Genomic DNA, 23,347 nt, shown 5'->3' with positions numbered 1-23,347 from the left:
TGTGTGTGTGTGTGTGTGTGTGTGTATATATATATATAGAGAGAGAGAGAGAGAGAGAATATATAGGTCACTATATATAGAGTGTGTGTGTGTGTGTGTGTGTGTGTGTGTGTGTGTGTGTGTATAGTATTCCAGAAAAGCCATTGTGTTCTGCTTGACAGTCATTTTACTTCTGGGTATTAATCCATGATTGCTTCCCCACTGTACAGAATATTGTTCTGTGTTATGGATATATATGTGTGTGTGTGTGTGTGTATATATATATATATATAGAGAGAGAGAGAGAGAGAATATATAGGTCACTATATATAGAGTGCGTGTGTGTGTGTGTGTGTGTGTCTGTAGTCACAATGACTATAGAATATAACCTAGGGGACCTGAAGATCCAAGATGGTCCAGACTAAATGATGATGAAAACCTGTTTCTGCCTGTGTGAGACTGCATTAGTGGCCCAACACTTCACCCTTTCCTGTAACCCCACTCTTTGTCAGCCAACTAAAGTTTCTCCCCTTATAAAAGCAGATCATATTTCTCCACTCCTTAACTTTCCATCTGACCATGCTGCTTTGGCTGACAGATTAAGGTAGAAAAGATAGCTTCCAGTCCTGAGCCTAGGCCTCAAGGGGTCATGCATATTTCTGCTTCACCTCTTGTGCAGTTTTGATCACCATGAGAATATGTCCAGGAGAGTCCCGGGTGGAGGATGAGAAATGCAGAAAACCAAGGTGACTTGCCCCAGCTCAGGCTAGTTTAGACCAGGCAACCCTAGCTAAATCACAGATCTATGATAGTAAATGCATGCTCTTCTAAGTGAGGAGTGCTGGGATCATTCACAACATAGTATTATTCAATATATTGGCTTTAGTTCACCCAAATATATCATTCAAAAATGCATATTGTATGTCTATGTTTGATGTCATGTTAGGCATCATGCTAGATGTTAGGGATGCATAAATAAACTAGAAAAGTATCACCCCTGCCCTTGGGGAACTTAAACTTTAAGTGAGGGAGAAAGACAAATGTTATTGATAGAGTTGAAAAGGGTATATTTGAGAGACAGGGGCTGCCTGGAGTCAGGCCTTAGCCTGAGATGATTGGCTGATTGCTCCTAGTGTTGGAAAGGGGAATTGCGTCTCTGAGATGTTACTGATTTTTTCAAAACAATACACAGCAATTGGACATATTTATAGGGTACAATGTGATGTCTCAATACATGAAATGATAAGTAGGACTTAATATGTCCAAGATTTAAACTCTGGAAAAACCTTCTTCAGAGCTCATTTCAGGTAAGTTCTTATTTGCAGTTAGGGAAACTGAGGCTCAGAGAAAAGAAATGACTTTCCCAAGGTGAATCAATGAATTTGTGGCAGATCTAGGACATGAACTCATAGCCTCAGCTCCTAAGGCTGGCACATCTCATTCTACGTGACCTCAAACAAGCCTTATTTAGACAATTTACAGTGTCAGAAATTTTTAACTGCCATAACATTCTTGGCCAGTTGTATAACGAGTTCCATTTAAGATAAAATTAATCTCTATAATTATTGTAATTCACAATTGTAGCATGTCTCTTTCTTGCTCAGGTCATTTAAAATGTGATAATAATCAGTCCTCATAATTAATAATAGTAATTAATAACTTTCACTTATTGAGCCTACGCTCCAAGCTTAGTGCTTTTGGCTCTAGGTATGTGGGCATGTTGAATACCCACCACAATCTAGGCACAGATAGTAATGCCCATTGTATAGATTTGGAAAGCACATCTCAAGGAGATAAAGTCTTTAGCCAAAGTTATGGCACCAACGGGTGGCAGAGCCAGGAATCAGACACAGATCCAAAGGCCTGTGGTCCTCCCACCTTGCTCTACAGATCCAACTAGGGGATTATCCTCCTGAAGTGTCTGATTCAGAAATGGTATTCCCAGTCCATCTTTCTCAACTTCCTCCCTCTGCTTGGGGAAGGTGTGGTTGGAGCCCACTGCAATGTGATGAAACTAACGCCCCACTTGGATCTTGCATCACTCTTTACACCATTTACCAAAGGATGCCTCTAGAGCAGGAAGCTTTGAGAAGACCTGGGGAGTCTGGAACTTCTAAGTCTAAACAAGGAACTGACTCAGCAGGGTCTGGCTATCTTCAGAGTCTGAGGAGAGGCGCATCAAAGGAATGACAGACTGGTACCTTTGATGAGGGAACCGACAGGAAATTAACAGCTTTGTGCAGTCAAGGACAAAGACAAGAAAAGGCCCATTTGGGCCTCATATCTGTCTGGATTGGAACCCACAGGAAGCAGAAGGGGCTGTTTAATCCTGACTCCAGAGCAACCCTTGAAGGCTGGCTTCCTCCCTTGAAGAAGAACAAGGTGAAGGAAAGGTGAGGCAAGTTAAGATAAACACCCAAACTTTTGGCTGGCTGGCTGAACTGAATCTTTCAATTTAAGCTGTCAGTGGGTTCTTTTTTTTTTTTTTCCCCCTATTCTTTTCCTTTTTAAAATCTAAACTGTAATCATGCAATACTCCACCCAAGTGCTTGATAAGGATTTCTAAGACAGATCCTAACATAGTCATAAAAAAAAAAAGAATCCCCTCTGAAATGTGCACTTTGTACTGTGTCTATGAGTAGGTGTGTTTAAAATGTCACGAACTGGAATGCCTAACTCTAGCTCCCAGGAATTAATCACTTAGAAGAGTGAAAGGGGGGAATTAACTTTCTTTAAAACTTATAAGGTTCTCCAAAGCAGCAGCTAAAATAGAACTTGCTGAATAGAAATATGATTATCTTTCCATAAGAACTAGAAATATTTTTTAACATATTTTTCTCTGAAACTGCTTTGCCAAGTTTCCCCTTGCGGATTAGCTGCAGGTCACAGATATTCTGGGAATAAAGATATGAAAGGATTTTTTTTCTTTCTTGGTTACAATTCAGTGATTTTAGTAAATGTATGGATTTGTGCAATCATCACAACTATCTAGTTTTAGAGCATTTTGATTGCCCAACAGAATTCCCTCAAGTCCTATTTGCAGTCAATTCCTGTTCAAATCCTTAGCCCCGGGCAACCACTGCTTTCTGTTTCTATAAATTTGCCTTTTCATTTCATATAAATGGCCATTTCATATAAATGAAAATCATACAATATGTTGTTTTTCATTTGGCTTTTAGCATATGTTTCTGAAGTTCATTCATGATGTAACAAAATCAGTATTTCTTCTTTTATTGCTGAACAATATTCCATGGTATGGATACACCCTGTTTTGTTTATCTACTCACCAGTTGATGGGTATTTATATCGTTTCCAGATTTGGGCTATTATAAATAATGCTGCTATGAACATTCTGGTGTGTGTTTTAGTGTGGACATGTTTCCTGTTCTTTTGAGTAGAATCCTAGGCATAGACTTGCTGGGTTGTGCAAAGGATTATTGACTGCTCCTATACACCAGGTTCCATCTGATTCAGGTGTGTAGTGTCAGTGGAAACTTATCAAGCAATTTTTAACTTACTTTTAAAAATCGGCTGATGCACCCATTACTAAAGGGATGGTCTATAAAAACAGCTTCGATACATTCTGAACAGAGGGGAGAGGTCAAAGTCCAGCTAATGTCAGCTGACATGTGGCCAGGTTCATCTTTGGACACGCTTCCAAAAGGGAGTTTATGAAACTTGCTTCATGGATCAAGAGATGTCCTAATCATCACAGATCCTGGGCATCTTTGTATAATATATGTATAATCAGATTGACCGTGGTTTCACACTCCCTCTAGGACCACGTGGAAGGGTTGAGAAAATCCAGGCAATAGTTTGTAGCCAAACAAGAGCAAAACTCGAGTATCTCTGAGGGAAAGCCGGACCCCTTTTCCCTCCTCTCCTGTGTAAGTAACTTCATTTATAAGCTGAAATGGCGCCACCAGAGCATCCCATTACCATCATCATGCCTCATTAGAGTGGGGACTTTCGGCGGTGACTTGGGAAGTACCCAAAGTTTTAGGGGTTACAGCAAAGGCCAACAAGGCAGACCGAGGAAGCCGGGTAGAGCTCTGAAAAGGTTCAGGGCCAGGGATCCACAGCGGGAGGAGGTAGTGGCAGGCACCAGGATTCGCTCACTGGCGCTCTACCGGAAAGCACTCGGCGTCAATGGCCTCGCGCGTCCCTTGCGCAGAGAGTGTGGTGCAAAGTTGGGGAGTTACTGGGGACCCAGGGGGCTATCACCTTGGACACCTATGGTAGGGGGAAGGCTGAGGAATGAGGGAACTGGGCAGCTGGAAACTTACAGCTCTTACCCCGCAGAGGAGGAACGAGCAGTTTAAAGGCCACGTCCACTCAGAGGGTGTCAGAGGCATCCTCTCCGCGCAGGACGCGAACTGGGGGCAGGCACGCAGCGCCACCCGGATCCTGGAGTCGCCAAGAAGAACGCGGGCGGGCGGCCCGAGGAGGGTAGATCCCGGGACAGCCTCGCCGGCACCCGCCCCCGCGGGCGTCTCCCCAAGCCGCGTGGAAACCCGGGAGGCTGCGGGCGCTCGGGGACCCGCGGGCTGGTGACCAGGAGCTGGAGGGCGGGGTTCGGCCGTCCCCGCCTTCGCCCCGCATTGGGGTTCCTTCCCCATGCGCTCAGGATCCCAAGCTTTCTCTTCCGTTTTCGGCCTCTTTTTCCGTTAACTCCTGGGCCGTCTCCTCCCTTCTAGCCCTTTCCAACTGCTTGGCTGTGGCGCCCAGCTTTGCCTCCGCAGCCTCCTTCCCTGTCTTTTTCACGGGTCCATCTCTTCTTCTTCTCCTTTCTCAACCACATCCCCGTCCCCCCAGGTTGTTCCTTTTTAGCCTTCACCCACTGGCGTCTCCACCTTCCTCCGCCTCCTCTCTTGCCTCCTCCTCCCACCCTGCAAACTTGTTCAAGCCAGGGGTCCCCACACAGACACGGTTGTTTCCTGCTGGGTGTGCGGGTCCCCACGCCTTCCCGGTACCACGAGCGCCCCGCCCAGTCCCTGTCGTGATTCTTAAGCCCTGACCCTGCCAGCCCTTTCTCCCGGCGACTCGGGGAGGGAGGGCAGGAAGCAGGCCCGGGGCTCCCTCCTGGTAGCGAGTCCTCAGTGAGGGGAACACGGGAGGAAGGAGCCAGGACTCCGGCGCTGCGCCCCATTAGGCCCTCCCTCCCGCAGAAGCGCTCACTCCACCGGACCCTGGCGGGTCTGCAGAGAGGGGGTGGCAACAAGTGACACTACCGGCGGGGGCCACTGATACCTGGCTGGGGTAGGGGACAAGGTACCCTTCGAAAGGGTGGAGCGAGGCCGACCCCCGCGAAGCGCTCCCCGCTCACCCCTCTCTGAGGCGTTGCGTGGGGGGCACTGAAGGAGAGGAGAACTGAGAGAGAACGCAGACTGGGCTCTTCCCAAGTCCTAAGTCTCCTTCCCCGCCCGACTTCACCACCAAAGCCACCAGAAGAGTTTGCAAGGGATGGGAGATTGAGGGGGCTGGGGGCTGGGGGCTGGGCTGGAGCCGCCAACGTTGAGGGATTTTTGGAAGGTGGGGTGGTGGAGTGAGAAAGAATAGAACGCGCTCCCGAATTCCCGATTGCTCCCCTCACTTGGACGATACCTTCCCCCAACCACCATCCCGGCCCGCCAGGCAAGAGCCCAGCCTGGCCAGCTGGAGCGGATTTGGGGGAAGGAGGAAAATGGGGGCTCCCAACCCCTCTCCAGCATCCCTCCGCCGCCCTCCCTGATTGGCTGTGCGTCCCTGGAGCCCAACTTCAGTCGCTCCAGACTCCATCTGAGCCCTGAGGGAGTCGGAGCGCCGCGCCTCGGGGCGGGAGGGGCGGCCACGAATCCAGGGGTTGGCATCTGTGGGCCCCTGGGGGGAGGGGCGCGCACGGGGTCGGCCCCCGCAGCCTCTGCGAGGCCCATCTCGCTGCGTCTCGCAGCCTCTGCTTCTCTCAGCCCCCGCCCTTTCCTTCCCTCCCAGCGGCAGCCTCCCTCCTCCCGCCCCCCCCACCCCCCGCCCGCCCGCCACCTCCCCCCGGTTTCTCATTCCTGCCACTAGCGCGCTCGGCGGCTCATTCCGCGGCCGCCGCCAGCCGAGGGGAGCGTCGCGGGCCGAGGAGCAGATGCCGCGGGGGCCGCTCGCAGCCGCCGCTGACTTGTGAATGGGACCGGGACTGGGGCCGGGGCTAACACCGCAGCGCTTGCCCTGCGCCAGGGACGGGCGGCCCGGAGGTTGCGTCCACCCGCTAGGGCCCCAGGTGAGGCGCGCCGCCAGTCCCTTCCTCTCGCCTGGTTGGGGCTTCTTGGAGTGGGGGGCAGGATTTTCTCAGGAAGAGAATGTCTTGGCGGGGCGGGGTGGTGGGGGAGACGGTGGTATCCGAGTCGAGAAGGTTTCACTGATGCAAAGCAAAAGGGAGGGAGAGATTTGTTTAAAAATCAGAAAGGGAGAAGGGAGCCAGCTGTGGGCGCGGGCAATGCAGGGGACGGGGGCTCCAGATGTGCGCTCCACGACTCTCCCGGGCTCCGGCCTCCTCTGGGGTCTGCGCCGAGGCCGCGGCAGAGGGGGTTTGTACCTGGCTGGGGCAAGAAGCTGCAGAGCAGAGCTCCGGACACGCCGACTGCCCCCGGTCATGTCTCTGGGGAAAGTCGCCCACGGCGCGGTGCCCGTCAGCCCTGCGCCGCTTCCCCAAAGCGGCGACATGACCGCGCTCTGCGGGGTTCTTACTCCATCCTCCCGGATCCCTGCCTCAAGCTCCCCGGGACTCAGTCCCTCCAGTCGAGACTGCCGGGGAAGCCCGGGAAAACGGAAGGACCCTAGCTCCGGAAGGCGATTGCCCGCACTTTAATAGCGTGGGTTTGGGGCCGCCGACTGCGGTTCTGGGGTAGGCAGCTGCCGTGCGCTACAGCCCTCCAGCCCGAGTCTCTGGGGAAGCTCCGGCGCCCGTTTGTAAGCTCCCACCAGCTCGGGGGTAGGTCCATGAGCGGCCCAGACTCGGGTTCGCCTCTGGCTTGGGATGGGCGAAAGCTGCCGGGGTCAACGTTAACTTTGAGAACCAAACCTTCCCGAAACCTGCGCCGCCTCTCGGAGCGCGCCAAGCCTCTCCAGCTCCCGGCAAGCACGGCCTCCCTCCCTGCGCTCTGCCCCCGGACCGCTAGCCGGGAGGTGGGAAGCACTGAGAAGCCGGCCGGATGGGGAGGGCGGCAAGGAGAGCTCCCTTCTCCGCACCCGCCACCCCCGCCCCCCACCAACACGGAGGAACTGTAGGAGGGCCCGCCTCACGCTGTGAAGCGGAGTCCCCAGAGAAAGTGGGGTCGGGGGAGGCTTGCGGGTCCGGCCTCCTTGTCCGTTTTTTGTCGAGGGCCTACTTTCGCAGGGGGCTCCCCGCGCCTGCCTCTCCCGGGTGAAAGGTTTTCTAGGTGCTAGAAGAAGCCCTGTTGCTTTTGCTGATAATGCAGTAGGAATTTCATGGGCCATCACACTGCTATTAAGAAATTGCATCTTTTAATTATTTAATACCATCCCTGCATGACGACCGGTCATCCCTAAGGGATGGGAGTGGGGGATTGTTCTTGAAACCCTGCTGTATGAGGGTATAGATTTCACTAAAGTCTTCGCTTCGTCTCCCCCCAAAGAAATCTTGCTACGATCGCTCTGAAATCTTTTATTTTCTTCTTCTTATCATGGCTTTCGGTTTAATATGAGGCAGTAAGTTTTCGTTTTAATCACAGGGAAGCTAGCATAATTAATCTGGCGAGAGGACGGATCAATTTCCTTATCACTTGGGCTTGCAGCAGACATCGATGGTTTTGCGGGGTGTCTGGATTTCCTGGGGATGGGGATGCAGATGTGTTCTCAGGAGCGAGGATCCTTTAGCATCGCATCAGCACATTTGCCAGGCTGGGCTCTGAGCGCCAGAGCCTAATATGTTGGCAGAGGAGAAGAGAAGGGACTGACCTTCTTTTCGTTAATCCTGGAATTGTTTTTCCTACAAATACGTAGGTGCAGACACCAGAGCAGAAATATTAACTGCCCAACCCTAGCTGCAGGGAGCCTAGTCTTCTTCCAATAGGACAAAGGAAAAAAAGTTACAAAACAAAGGGACAGAGTTGTGGCCAATACGAGAGGCACTCTGAGGCTCCAGCCACTAAAGTTCCTTAAATGCAATCTCTGATTTCAAGTTTTGGAGTTGGCCAGTGGGCTCTGGAATTCGAACCTGTATGTAAAACTGAAATCCAGCCTAGTACAAAAGGAATGTGAGTGCTTTTCAGTAGAGACCAGGGAAGGGCATCTTTGCTTGAGTAAGAATTATCTTTACATCTTACTTTTGAGACACTGTAAATTAAGACATTAAAACGTCTTGCAGGCACGCACTATTATTAATAAAAATTATTACTATCATTTTAGTTATTACTTCAGAGTCTGCATAAACTGGGCATTTTATGACATTGTTTGAAAGAACAAACCACCTTCCTCAGCCCTGGGGAAGGGGGAATGAAGGCATGCCTTGGACGGATTGAGACTGGATAATCTGGCGAGGCCCAGACATGTAGATTTATTCAAATGGCTGCTTATTGCTTCCTAGGAAAATAAGCTTTTAAAATAGTTCTCACTGAAGCAGTGGACCATCTTGATAGCACTTCAGAACTTTCATTACGTTCAGTGTTCTTATCAGAACACCAGACAGCAAAATTACTAGAAACCTAAATTCTATTTTCAATTAAGATGCAATCGTTTGTTAATTTGAAAACAAAAAAAATAGTTACGGCGCAATTTTTTTTATGTCTTAGAACTCATGTTTCCTCTGTAGAGTGGTGGTTGTGGATGTGCATATTTGGGTATTTGTGGGAGGAGGGGGCAGGGGACAGACTTGGAGAGCCACGCCGTGATTTGGGGGAATAAGGATCAATTTCATGCTCTTTAGTTGTCTTCATAATTCATGGTTTTTCTTCCCCTTTGAATAGAATTACATGGCTGCTTTGTAAAGATTCTGGTTTGGGGACCCTCGTATGGGAAACGCCATGACATTGACCTCGTGGTCTGATTTACAATGCCAGTACTGCACTCCCAGGAGCATAGCGTGTCCTGGAACCTTGCCTGTGAATTCCTGTGACTTATGAAGTGGTAACTTACGAAGTTGGTAAACGTTGATCTGTTATATTCAGATCTGTTTTTCAGAACCATCTAAACAAGATCTTCGAATCTGATTTTAGTCTTCCTTCATTCTTAATACATTTATGTGGGTAGATGTTCGAGAAACATAACAATTTCATTGGAATTTACTTTCAATATTGATATTTTCACTTTGATCACAGGCATACTTAATCATTCAATAATAATAAAACAGTGGAATATAGAAAGTTTGAAAGTAGGTATCAAACTTTTTTTCTTGAATTGTCAAATTTGAAGAATGACTATGAACTTCCAGGTTTTTTTCCTAGAAAATTTGAGCACTGTGTAAATTCACTAGTCCATGATTTAAGGGACTGAAATGTGTTTGGGATGATTTTCTCCCTTATGGAATTGGTTGCTGTTTCATGAAAAGTTACCTAATTTGTCAAGAATCCCTATTCTGCACTTACCAAGAATTGTGAGTTTTCAGCCTTTTTAATTTAAAGTTATTAACTCTGAAATATATAAAAATAGTTGGTCTATATGAATTTGTGATTTAATTGATTAGGGGAAAAACATCAACAGGTCTGCTAAAGAAAAAGAAAAAGAAAGCTGGAGAAAATTGGACACATCCTGGTGCACCAGTAGGAGTTAAGAATGAGCTGTTCCATCAGGATTCCTGTGATAGCCATCCGCAGCCTCCCTTATGAGCAGGAAGGACTAAAGAAAACACTCGAGGAGCACAATTAGACATGTTTCTGCTATAATTTTACCCTGACATTGAGAGCCTTGTACATCTCTGGAAATGGACTCCTTCGCGGAAGATTGCACTTCTGGCCACTAGAGGGCAATGGCACCCTTCTCCAACTTTCTGCATGGAGCCCATCTGCTTTTGAGGGCATCATGAAAAGCGGTTTTGTTACTTACCAGCCTTGTCTGGCCCTCTCAGGAGAGACCGAATTCAATCTAGCTGTGGTTCAAGCTACTGCTCGAGCAGTTTGTCAGGATTAGCATCTTTCTAGTGGGTGGATCCTGTTACCTTCAGCCTCTACTTCCCACTTTGGAGTTTACTAGAAAGTTGGGAAATCTTGTAACTTGACATTGAGCAGCAGCCAGGGTGGGGGCTGGGCTGCAGGATAAACAAGGTCAGTTCTCACCGAGACAGTGATCTGGGAGGATTTTCTGGATTTTTTTCTGGCAAAAAGAGCATCATTTCTGACTCCAAGTGGAAGGGGATGGATAAAGAAGAAAAATATCAGTGAGACTACTGTGATACCATTGCCCGTTCTTACATGAGGTTTTGAAGACGTCTGCAAGACACTTCTCATTTGCAAAAAGGAATAGCAGTTTGATCTTCGGTAAACACTTAGGGGCATGGAGTTTTAATATAGCAGTAAATGTTTTCCTATTTCCTTTAAACCATTCTTGATACTGCTGTGAAAACCTAACTTTAGCAGAGAATAAAATTTAATTCAAGATTGCTCCTCGTGCACTGGAGTATAATCATTTGATTTTTTTTTCTCCTCAGTGATATGGAAATTATGACTTATGATTAAATTGTGTATTTCAGGCTACACAGATTTATATTTGCTCCTGTTTGATGTGTCATGAAAGTTCAGGAGGAGGAGAATGCAAAAAGAAACTAATGCTATATTATGATTAAGAGGAAAACTCTATGAAAAAAATAAGTACTGTTTTAAGTGGATACTTAATTGTGTTTTTTGTCTTAAGTGAGTACAGTTGCCTCCCTGGTGATTCAGCAGTGGAGTTCTTTGCAGCTCTGAGCTGTGTTGGAATGCATAGACAGTTGATGAAGAAGGAATCAATGCAAATGGATTATGGGAGGGAGTATTAAGTAACTCAGTGGAAAGTAAGACAAAGTGTTTTGTAAACCGACGTTCACTTATCACTGGACAGTTTATTTAACTTAAAAAAGGACAATTTTAAATTCTAAGCTCTTGTGAATAATGCACATTGTTAGAACTGGAGGCAAAATTTCATTGTTATTTGGTTTAATTAGTCATGGGACAGTTGCAGAGTTCAGGGATTCTTACTGAGACAAAGCATTTCTCTCACAGTCTCTGTGGTCGAGGTTTCTGCTCAGTCAGAAAATCTGGTACATCAGAAAATTAGGTGAGAGGAATGTGAGAGAGAAGAGAGGGAAAGGAGGAAGAAACTCAAAAGTATGAGGGAGACTAATGATGCTATTTCTCATGGAGGCTAATGTCTCCTCTCTCTCTCTCTTTCTCTCTCTCTCTCTCTCTCTCTCTCTCCCCCCTCATTTAAGCCACTTGAAGAGCTGAATCTAGGAAACTGATATAAACAGCTTTAAGGACTGCAGTAAACAGTAGCCAAGGTCTTATTTTATGTTTTTTGGCACCAAGTGTTTCTCAAACAATATTTGTGAATGAGCAGGGGTTTATTCTCAAAATTTCCTGGTTGCTGCAGGTGAAATAAAGCCTTCGATTCCTAAACTCCACACCCTTTATTTGCCAGAAATCCTCCTGACATGGTCTTCTGCACTGAAATGATTTTCACAAATCAAAGTTAGCTCTTCACATTCAGCTCTCTTGAAGAAAATGGCCTGGAGCCTGGCTTTGTCCTCACTGTGATGATCACCTCACATGGCAACCAGCATGGTAGGGGAGGCTCCTCCTGATCTTAGTTTAAGACACGTAGAGATCTCATTTCAGTCTCCATCAGGCTCCATCAGTGAGAGCAAACAGTGAGAATTTAGGGTAGAGCCCCTGCTATCAATGCATCTTTGTTATTCTCAAAAAGAGCAAGGGTGGAGGAAGCGAGGATAAGCATAGTAGCTCAAATTGCTGCATACCTACCCTGCCTTGGAACTCTGGAATGTTTTACCCATAAACTCATTCTGGAAAGTTCAGTTTTCATCATGCTAGAGGCTTGGACCAGGTATTCAATCTTGGAAGCAATAGTGTGCAGCAGCAGGGCCAGGATGAGGGTGAAGAGAGTGAGGCCAAGTAAGTGCATGGCTGGATTCTGTCTTGATTGAAAATTTTGACTTTTGCTCATCATAGATTTTTTTTCCCACTAATCTTCATTATTTATGTACGTTTTTAGAGACAGAGTCTCGCTCTGGAGTGCGGTGTTATGATTGCAGCTCACGGCTGGTCGCAAACTCCTGGCTTCAAGCAATCTTCCTGCCTTGGCCTCCCAAAGTGCTGGGATTACAGGTGTAAGCCACTGTACCCGGCTAACTAATCTTGAATTTTAAAATACTGCATTAAAGTATTACTTATGTTGATTACTGAGGTTTTTTGGTGTAGTCTTATATTTTGTGAGGGAGGAGTTTTGCCTCCATTACTTACAAAGTATGTGACCAAGAATAAGGTAGATAAGCTCCCCAAGACTTAGGTGTCTTCACGGTAACGATAGACTTAGTAATAATATCTACATCCTAAGATTCTTGTAAAGATAAAATGAGAGTTTAGTACAAGGCCTAGCTCACGATGAGCCTTCAGTATGTCCCGGGGTTGCTTGCCCTGTCTGAAACAGACTTGGGATTCAGTTTTACAGACTAATGAGAACAGGTAGCAGTTCTTTCTTATCATTATAAGGCCAGAAATCTTGCATGGAACATTTGTTTTAGATTGAGGCCTCTCCCAATTAGCAATGAATTGTTTCTTAGTGCCTGCCTTTTTTGAATGATTTCGTAAATTTAAGTGATTCATCCCTCTTCCACTTAAAAGAGTCAAGAGGCAGTCGGGATTTGAGATTTGAGAGCTAATTACTGCTTTTGAACACTGCCTGCCTCCTTCCTACCTTTGCATTTTTTCCCTCAGTTCATTTTGCATATGGGTTGCTGTGGTAAGTTACCCTGCAGGAATACCTTACTGGGAAAGTTTGCTAAGCACACCATATTGAGATATTCATCACAGGTTTGCTTTCATTTAAAAGGGGCTCATTACTATTCCAGACGAGCTCAAAAGATAATTAGTCTCTTGATAAATCGTCTCCATTTCAAGAGTATTCCTGTTTGTTTTTCAGGTAAATGTATTTTGGGATTGTAAGGGTTTTGAGCAGTGACAGTTTTAACTCATAAATAGACGGTGGCTGAAAAAGTCCTGGTCCTGCCTTGTGGGTTTCTGTCTTTGGCAGGCCCAGGCAAAAGCACAGTGATTTGGAATCATGCTAAAAACAACGGAGTCCTCACCCTCTCTTAGCCCTGATTGGTTTTCCGACTGTTTCTCACCCAAGATCACAGCCAGGCTGGGCTTTCCAAGGCTCCGGGACCTTCCAGTTGTCCTGCCGTTTCCCATCTGCGGCTCGCCGGTGTCATCTGTTCTTGCCCCAGGCTGGCGTTCCCTTCTGCCTGCACCTTGCAATGAAAGGGAATATCTGTCTGTATTTGCCCGGGAAAAGGAAGGAGAGAGAGACAACTTTGTGAGATCCTACTGTGTGCTGGGCGCTCTACCAGGTACCTCATTTATTCTGTACAACCACCCCGAGAGGAAGGTACTCTCATCTCCATTTACAAATAGGAAAATGACTCTCAGAGGGAATTTAAGACACTTGTCTAAGCTCATGAGTCTGGGGAGAAGGAAAGCTGGCTTCCCAAACCTGCTGTGACTCTAAATGCTCAGGAGTGTTCCACTATGTTTGGTGCATGTCTCAAGCCTCCTTCACTCTCTGGAGACGGACACGGAAGAGCTGATCTGACTGCTCAACGCTCAGCTCCTACAAAATCTCAAATTTTACCCATAATGGGAACTTCTGAGATCCTCTGATCCAACTCCCTTATCAGCAGGTTTTTTGTTTTCCCAATAATCCTACAGCTTCTTAAATGTCCTGATGACTGCCTGCTACCTACCTCTCAGGGAACCCAGGAGTGAACAGGTGATTCATTAACTCTAGTCATTAAAAGCACTCCATTTTAATGAAGAAGGAGCTGAAATAACTTTTTTGGTAACTTTCTCCCAATAGTTATATTTTGACCCCCACTTCACTTTTTCCTTTTCCTGAAGGCTCTGCAATTATTTGGTACCTGGTATTGGATAATAGTTAAAACCCTGCATTTATTGAACACTTTGTTAGTTTCAGGCACTGTACTAAGAACATTCTATATAATATGAGATTTACTCACAATGCCCTCATGAGCTACTTAAGACTGTTGCCAGCATCTTATGGGGGGCGGGCAGAGGGGGTGCAGTGAAAATCACGTATTCTAGCATTCCACAGCTGGTAATTGACAAAGCTGGGATTGTAACCCAAGCGTCAGATGCTGAAGCTTAGTCACCATATCAGGCTGCTCCCACCATTCAGAGTGTCAGCTAATCTGATGAGATACAGTTTCCAGACCTGTCACCATCCTCATCACTCCCATCTGCTTCCACTCCATGTTGTCATTGCCCGCTTTACCACGTGGCATCTTAAATCAGGTTCCCTACAGCAGACAGTCTAACCACTTCAAACCACTGAATCCACTACTTTCTCTAAGGAGGGCTGAGGACTCCATTTTACCAAGTAGAATTCTCAGGAATCAGATGTATGAAGTCACTAACTGAATCATCAGCTATTCCAGTCAACCTTCATTTAGAGATGAGGGTTCAGGAACCCAGAGAGGAACCAGGACTTGCCCAGGATCCCACTGTAATTTAGTCTAATGGAACAGAACTGTGCTCTTGAGGCTCTTAACCCAATCTCTTTTTCTTCTTCTTCTTCTTCTTTTTTTTTTTTTTGAGACGGAATCTTGCTCTGTTGCTCAGGCTGGAGTGCAATGGCAAGATCACGGCTCACTGTGACCTCTGCCTCCTGGGTTCAAGCCATTCCTCTGCCTCAGATTCCGGAGTGGCTAAGACTAGACACGTGCCACCACCCCTGGCTGATTTTTGTATTTTTAGTAGAGATGGGGTTTCACTATGTTGGTCAAGCTTGTGTCGAAATCCTGACCTTGTGATCCGCCCGCCTCGGCCTCCCAAAGTGCTGGGATTACAGGCATGAGCCAGCGTGCCTGGCCAAAAGTCATTGTTTAATTGATTATTTAAATAGTTGTACCTGTGGTCTGATTTCTTTGTAAACATATCATTAGCTCATTTGTTTATGTAAAGCTGCACCCTCTGATGTCCGTGGGCAGTTAGGTTAAAAGTTTTACATGAATCTCTTATTTGGAAGTTCGTGGTCAGTCTAGTGTCATTTCATATGCTGTTTGATAATACGTTGCAAAATGCAACACTTGGCCCTGGCCTTAAGTTCTGTCCTACTTTATAGTCACCTCCTATTACTAACTCCCTTCCAAGGTTCTGTAAAGAACAGAGTAAGAATGATGTCCTTACCTTGCCACTGCCAAGCCTATAGAGGACACTTTGGCAGGGTTTGGTTTGAAATTCATTTTAAACTCATTTCTTTGTCATTAAAGTAATGAAAGGTCCTGGGTTGGGCACACAGAAGTGGTCAAATCACAAGGGCTTCCCTTCAGAGAGCTGACAATATTAACAGCACAGAGAATACTAGGGTTGTTGATTAAAACTCAAGGCTTCATACTGTAAGGACCCCAAAGGAAGCATTAAATTGGGCCACAGGAAGGACAAGTCACATCCAGTTTGGTGATCAAGGGTGGTTTGTGGAAGAAATAACAGAATTCTACTCCTACATGATAGGGAGAGACTACAGAGGCCACCTAGACCAACAAACTCTGCCATCAGGTCCTTGAATCATTGCTACCGTGTCCTGGTGGTAGTTGTAGCATTGCTAGTGATATGGAACTCATTACCCACTTATGCAAACCACTGAGACATTGGGAACCTTCACTCTTGGAAATGCTTCCTTCAGTTGAGGCAAACTGTCTCCCCAAAGGTTATGTTCTTGGATGTAGCCTATGATGCTATGCAGGATAGATGTAATTCTTGATGTAATTCTTCCTCCACATTGCAATTAATCTTTTCTTTTTTTTTTTTTTTTTTTTTGAGATGGAGTCTCCCTCTGTCGCCCAGGCTGGAGTGCAGTGCTGCGATCTTGGCTCATTGCAACCTCCACCTCCCGGGTTCAAGCGATTCTCCTGCCTCGGCCTCCTGAGTAGCTGGGATTACAGGAGTGTGCCGCCACACCCGGCTAATTTTTGTATTTTTAGTAGAGAGGGCGTTTCACCATGTTGGTCAGGCTGGTCTCGAACCCCTGACCTCATGATCCACCCACCTTGGCCTCCCAAAGTGCTGGGATTACAGGCATGAGCCACAGCGCCCTGCTGCAATTATTCATTTTTTAAGTTGTCTTCCAGGATGCCCTCTCCCCAGTCTTAAAATCTCCAGATTGAACTCCCCATTTTTTTTTTTTGTCTCTAGCTTTCCTCAGAGGAAAGGACTGAAGCCAGAAATCTAGGCAGCTAGACTCTAGATTATCAACTCCCTTCTACACACTTCTTTTATTGCAGCCTGAGGCTACATTACATTAGCTTTTATTGCCAGCCACATCACCCAGAGGACTTATGCTCCACAGTTTATTTGTTTATTTGTTTTTCCTTACGTGCTGCTGTTAAGCTGCATTTCCCCACCTGTCCCTGTGCACATAAGACATGATAAGTCACCTTCAGTGGTGTTAGCACAGGCTCTGGAGTCAGGCTTCCCTGCTTCCAGGCGTGACCATGCCACTAACCAGCTGTGCAAGTCTCTATCTGCTTCTCAATTTCCCCATCGCACTGGGGTTAATGTCAGTATCTGCCTTCTAAAGCAGCTCTGTTATTAAATGATATTAATCTATAAAACTGTTTAAAACAGCTCATGGAATGGAGTTGCTGTTATTCTTATTGCTGTTACTTTTCCTATTGCTGAGTTTGGTCCATTGATCAGGTCTACTGAAATATTTTAAAATTTAAATCTTTAGTCTGTTATTCAGCATATCTGTCATCCCTCCTAGTCTCATGCTATGGGTTGGTTTCTTCAGTCCCAGCCTTGCCTTGTAGAAACAGAACAAAGCAATGGCAATGAAAATACCCTGATGCGAGTAGGGACAGTGTCTTGTTAAACTATATGAGATATATGTATATAAACATACACACACACACACACACACACACACACACACACACACACACACACATACACTCTTTCCATTTGAGTGATTCAAAACCATGGAAGACAACATTCCATGCATCACTCATTCCATTTAGCACATGCTTGTCATTTTCTTTGCTTGTTCAATTGTTTGACTGCGTGGCCTCAAAACCACCTTCCTATGTTTAGGAAATAAACCCGATAAAAGTCTTTATAGGAGGAAGAGAGTTCCTTCTACTCCAGAGGCCTAAAGGGTCATAGAGTTGATTCCCTAACTTTCCTGGAAGCTAGAATGCCAACTTAGCACCAAATCCCCTGTGTTTTAAATTTGGATTCAGTATCTTACACACACACACACACACACACACACACACAGACACACACACACACACACACACACACACATCACTGGCCATGGAGAACTCATTCTGGTCACTGTAGCAGTGACTGTACAGCATCTGATTTCCACGGGTAAAATAACCCATATCCACCCGTGTCCAGCGGGGACAACCGTGGTGCCTTCACTCTTCTCGTTCTATGGCAGAGTCTGGCCTGTGGTTCTAACTGCCCAGCCTTCCTAGGTACCTGGGAGTTTTCTGAGCCTCTTTCTCCAGTTTTCCTGTAAAGACTGTGCTGCCCAAAGTCTATTTTTGTTGCTTTTAACTAAGAAACCCAGAAGTTTTCATTTCCCCACATATCCTTGCGGGACTGTTATGAGGAACAATATCTGCTGCATTATTGAATGAGATATCTGGCTTTTGAGTTCTTCTCAAAAGCTGAATAGAATGTTGAGAGTCAGATAAGGTGTAAGGTTGGAGCAGAAGGAGCTTTTAGTAAACATTGAATATGCTGGGTGCAATGACTCATGCCTATAATCTCAACATTTTGGGAGGTTGAGACAGGCAGATTGCTTGAGCCCGGGAGTTCGAGACCAGCTTGGGCAATACGATGAAACCTCATCTCTACAAAAAATACCAAAATTAGCCAGTAATGGTGGCACGTGCCTGTTGTACCCAGGTATTCGGGAGGTATTGCTTGAACTGGAGAGGTTGAGGCTGCAGTGAGCTGGGATTGCGCCACTGCACTCCAGCTTGGGTGTCAGATCCAGACCCTGTCTTAAACAAACAAACAAACAAACAAACATTGACTAGTCCAATTTGCATTGAGCAAGTATTGGGCAGGTGTCAGGACCTGGGCATAAGCCCAGTAATATAGCTCAGTGGATGAGGTGGCATTCCAAGGGCAGCTATGGCCGACAGCATAATAGCTTGGCATGTGGATGGCAAATAGTCTCTTGCAAGGGACACATCCAGTTCTGTGGGAAAGTTTTCCATGGATTCTAGCCAGGGAGCCAATACAAAAATCTCAGAAGCTGGAATACATAGGAATTCTAGGCATTGATGGGTGCATGAAAGGGGATTCCCCCATAAGAATGGACAAGTGGCCTGAAGTCACATCTTAGCTTCTGGAGGGGACAGTCTGCATGCCTTCTTAACTGTATAGCCTCTGTGTTGGCCCAAGTGTTGGGTAAACAGTGGAAGTTGTCCGTGCATACAGTTGGGCGAGTTTGGGCAGCAAGGACACACGGGTAAAAGCTTTCTCTGGAGTTAGTCTCATACCATCCCACCACAACTTCTCTAATACACCTTTGAGAGGAATCTGCTTCACTCTTTCAGGGAGTGAAGTCTGCAGGGGAAGCCCAAAGTCTCAGAGCCTCTGAGACGTGGTAGCCTGTCTAATGGGTCAGAGAGTACAACCTTTTAAGGGCTTTGATTTTGTAGCTGAGAGAGCTCCTTGCCCAAATTTAACCCAGTTATCACTGAACTGAACAGAACTCTTGGAGCCATTCATTTCAATTTTTTTCTTTTCTTCTTTTTTTTTGAAACGGAGTCTCACTCTGTCACCCAGGGTGGAATACAGTGGAGCTATCTCGGCTCACTGCAACATCCGCCTCCCGTGTTCAAGCGATTGTCTTGCTCTAGCCTCCCAAGAAGCTGGGTCTACAGGCATGCACCACCACACCCAGTTAACTTTTGTATTTTTATTACAGACAGGGTTTTACCATGTTGGCCAGGCTGGTCTCGAACTCTTGACCTCAAGTGTTCCGTCTGCCTCAGCCTCCTGAAGTGCTGGGATTATAGGCGTGAGCCACTGCGCCCAGCTCATTTCAATTTCTATGTGGTAATCCATGCCTGGTCATTATGAACAAAAATCCAGATCACTACCCAAAGATGACTAACTAAACATAGGTGAGGCTACATAGGCAGCTTAGTAAAATATCAGTAGTAATCAACTTTCCATTGTCTACTTATTAAAGCCACATGTTTAAAGGTCTTTTTGGAAATATATTTAATTGATAGCAGCAGCAAAACCACATTGAAATCCAAAGCCAAATTGGAAATCAGGGTGAAGTGCTTCATTTATGCAAACAATTCTAAATCTCAATACTTTGCCAAAATATTTCGGTGGTAAGGGGAGAACTATCTTGAACAACTTCACTCAACTTTCATCTTCATAAATAGACACTGCTATAGTGTAAGATGTAATTTTCATGTTTATTATTATTTGGGGGAGCTTAGAAAGCACTTTATACATGGAGTGTCAATATTATTATCTTAGAGTAAAAATTGCAATGTAGCAGTTACAGCTGGGGACGCTTGGCTTCCAAGTAACGCATTGGTGATTCTTGTGTTTTTTTCATGCCATTCCTGCTGCAAGCATTGCAGGGAGTCTTCAACTTCAGCACATCTCAGCAGTGCATTTGGGTGCATTAGTTAGGAGACTAACGCAGCCTGAGAAATCACATCTTTGAAGCGAGGAACAGATCAGATCCTGAGGCGTCGTCGTAGCTGCGCCCTCTCTATCACCCCCACTCTTCCTGTGCCCTGTATTGCAAGTCAGAAAAGCAACAGGTTTCACTTACAGAGAGATGAGCCTAGAGTCCTTTTCTTATTGGGTGGCATAACTTCTGTCTCATTTCTCGTGATTGGAGAAAGATCACCTGTGAGCAAGTTTGTGGCCAATTGCTGACAAATTTTCCCTAATAGGCTGCCCTGTGATTCCTTCCCTCTAGGCAGATCAGCCTTTGCAATGCTGGCATTGCTGATAAATAGTTGTGTGGCCTTGAGAAAGCCAATTAACCTCAGTTTCCTCATCTGTAAAGTGGCCTTTTGGGTCCTTTCCAGCTCGAAAATGGCCTGGCTCTCAAATCTTCCTGCACAAATCACTTGGCATGGCACTTTCTAACCATCGCTTCTCAGCATTTTGGAGAAGGAATCACAGAGACAAGCACACCTGGATGTGAATGCACAGGTTTGCTTTGCCTGAGCAGAGTTTATAAGCAGAGGGTGATAGTGAGACATCATTTTGAAACCCTTTATGGGATACTTTCAATACCAAATTTAGAGCTTTAGACTTTATTCCCTAGGTCCCAAGGAAATTTTACAGGATTTGAAGCATGCTTTATTAAATGATTTCTGGACCACATTGAAAGGAACTGATAGAAAGAGACAGAAAGTTTAAACAGGGAAATTCACCGGGAGAGTACTCCTGTGAGTCCCCTCTGGCACTCACTTCACTGGGAGAGAGGATGAAGCCAGCACGAGGGTGGAAGCATTGTTATAGTAGCTGATGTGGACTGAGCATTTACTCTATGCACACACTGTGTTCAGCATGTCCCATGAATTATCTCAGTCCAACTTCAGGACAATCTCAATGAGGTAGAAGCTATAATTATCCATTTATAAAATATGCAAATCAATATCCAGGATAATTCGGCAACTTTTCCCAGTATTATGCAGCTAATAAGTGGATAAGCAGGGCTTTGAGCCAAGAGATCCCATGTTCTTCATTTCTCTGTTACAGGGAGACAGACTTAAGATGCTTTCAAGGGCAGGTCCATGAGACTTACCACTGATCACTGTGAAGTGCTTACTGACAGCCTGGGACTGGGCCTTTCATAGGTTATCTCATTTCATCTTTCCAGTTCCATAAATGGGAGCCTGAGATCACATGGTAGACAGCTGCAAATGATTTAAATTCAGGACCCGAAAGATCCAGAAACCTTTTCCCATGACTTTTCTCAGGCATACAAGATTGATGGATTCTTGGCACTCTCCCCACCCAGAATTATTTAAGGATGACACCAAGTGTTATGTTTTCTGTGATGTGCTCATAAAACTTAAATATTTAAAAAGATGTGTTAGGCAGAAAGAAGTTGTGTTTCCAAGATCCATGTTCTCTCCTGAGAGTTTGGCTCCTGTCCAGCCCTGGCATATATGAAAGGAAGATGCTACCAAGAATGTCATGTCAGAACATTTATCTTGCACCCAGGATTTACAGTTTGGAAGTGTTATTGAAAGATGTATACATTCAGTTTTTGTCCATCAATAGGTACCGTCCATTCTCTGTTAGGCAGCATTAAGATCTTGTATGTTGCATGTCAAAAACGGAGTTCCATTGCAGCTTCTCTAATGCATATTAATAAGAAACAAGATTTGTAAGAGATAAAGAATAATCTACACTGAATTCTAGGATGACATTAAGAGACATGAAATTTAGCACTCAAAGGCAGGTCTTCAGAATAAATGTGATAGCAAAGACCAACATGGCAAAGTTTGTTCAAAGAGACATAGTCCGCGAAGGTTTCTATGTTTTGTATTGATCAACTCTCATATTCGTGTAACATTTCATCTGTAGATCACCAGGTCCAACCCTTAACCCATCCCTCTCACTGTTAACAAGAAGGAACTTACTGCCCTTGTGTGGACTCAAGTTTCCTCTTGGGTAGAATAAGAGGATGAGAATGGAAAATTGCCTCCCTATAGGAGGGATTGGGAAAAATAGTTGAGCTCTGTTTTAAGAAGTCCAGGAAGAAGTTTCGGTCACACTGACTTGACCCACAGAATACATGTATTATTCTCCTAACACAGCTCCTGGGTTCAAAATTTTATTTGGACAATGAAAATCAAGTTGATAGTAGGCTCGTGGAAACTCAGAATGTAGTTCTCAGTTCTGGCAAAGAGGCCCCCAAACCTGTCCTCCAAGGAACAGTTGTGAAAACAAAGCAAGTAAGAAAAGCATTGTGGGTAAGAATGTGAATTGATGAAATTCATGGTAATAGCATCACTCTTCGAGAATTGCCTGTCTTTGCTTAATGTTGAAAAATATTGATACTATCTATAGTATTGTTTCCCCTGTTTTTACATTTGCATGGGAAACAATTCGATTAACATTTCTTTCTGAAGATGGTCTGCTTCTGAGAGAGTGACAGTGATCGTATCAGCTTGGTCCACTGAGCGTGCTTTCACCTTGCAGGGCTGATTTGGATGCAAAGCAGAGAGATCTTGAAAATATCACCTTCACCTGCATTATTGCACCTCCTTTCAAAGCTCAGTTGGGTTTACTATAAGGCAACATTGAAAATGCTATTCATGCACATGCTCTCAAATGTGAGAAATTGTGCTAATCCAGCTTTCATTTTCATATCAAATTGAACAAGAAATGAGTTTGTCAGAAACAATCATGTCTGTTGCAGAGGTGTCAGGTTGGATAGTCAGAGGGATGTGACTGTTGCCCTGGGAGGTGTCTTGTGTTGTGGGAATGTGTTGGAGGTCATCCAGTAGGCTAGATCCAAGTGTGCCCCCTGGGAAACTGACAGGGATGATAGCTAGCAGCTGGCTTGTCCCAGCTGGGAATATTTCCCAGTCTCCCTCTATATTTGGTTCAGCCTCTTCCTTATTCTCAGTGCTTTCTGGGCCCCTCACAAAAACATGAACACTAAAATCTCTTCAAAAAACAAACAAGCAACAGCAACAAAAAGAAAACCCAGCCTTTATATAAATAGTTCAATCTTTGTGAAATGTATGCTTTACGTTAAAAAAAAATATTGGCCGGGGGCGGTGGCTCAAGCCTGTAATCCCAGCACTTTGGGAGGCTGAGACGGGTGGATCACGAGGTCAGGAGATCGAGACCATCCTGGCTAACATAGTGAAACCCCGTCTCTACTAAAAAATACAAAAAAACTAGCCGGGCGAGGTGGCGGGCGCCTGTAGTCCCAGCTACTCGGGAGGCTGAGGCAGGAGAATGGCCTGAACCCGGGAGGCGGAGCTTGCAGTGAGCTGAGATCCGGCCACTGCACTCCAACAAGGGGGACAGAGTGAGACTCCGTCTCAAAAAAAAAAAAAAAAAAAAAAAATATTGTAACTTGATGCTGATGCTGCAAACATGGGTGGTGAGATTCAAAGTCATTTCGGGAA

The 23,347-nt window shown here is 45.5% G+C and overlaps 1 protein-coding gene across 2 annotated transcripts in view; it reads left to right on the top strand.

The window, feature by feature from the left end:
* The first annotated feature begins 6,013 nt into the window (after nucleotides 1-6,013).
* CDH11 (cadherin 11) overlaps nucleotides 6,014-23,347 on the top strand; it is a 181,492-nt gene continuing 164,158 nt past the window's right edge. Inside the window, exons 1-2 of one of the 2 annotated variants that reach the window (XM_077983855.1) lie at nucleotides 6,014-6,226; nucleotides 13,303-13,522. In XM_077983855.1, the coding sequence (XP_077839981.1) occupies nucleotides 6,131-6,226; nucleotides 13,303-13,522 (316 nt within the window). In that variant the 5' untranslated portion in view covers nucleotides 6,014-6,130. 2 annotated transcript variants of the gene reach the window in all.

This window comes from Macaca mulatta, chromosome 20, assembly GCF_049350105.2.
Source record: "Macaca mulatta isolate MMU2019108-1 chromosome 20, T2T-MMU8v2.0, whole genome shotgun sequence".
NCBI lineage: Eukaryota > Metazoa > Chordata > Mammalia > Primates > Cercopithecidae > Macaca > Macaca mulatta.
The sequence above is the reverse complement of the archived record's forward strand: the minus strand, read 5'-3'. Positions and strand labels throughout refer to the sequence as shown.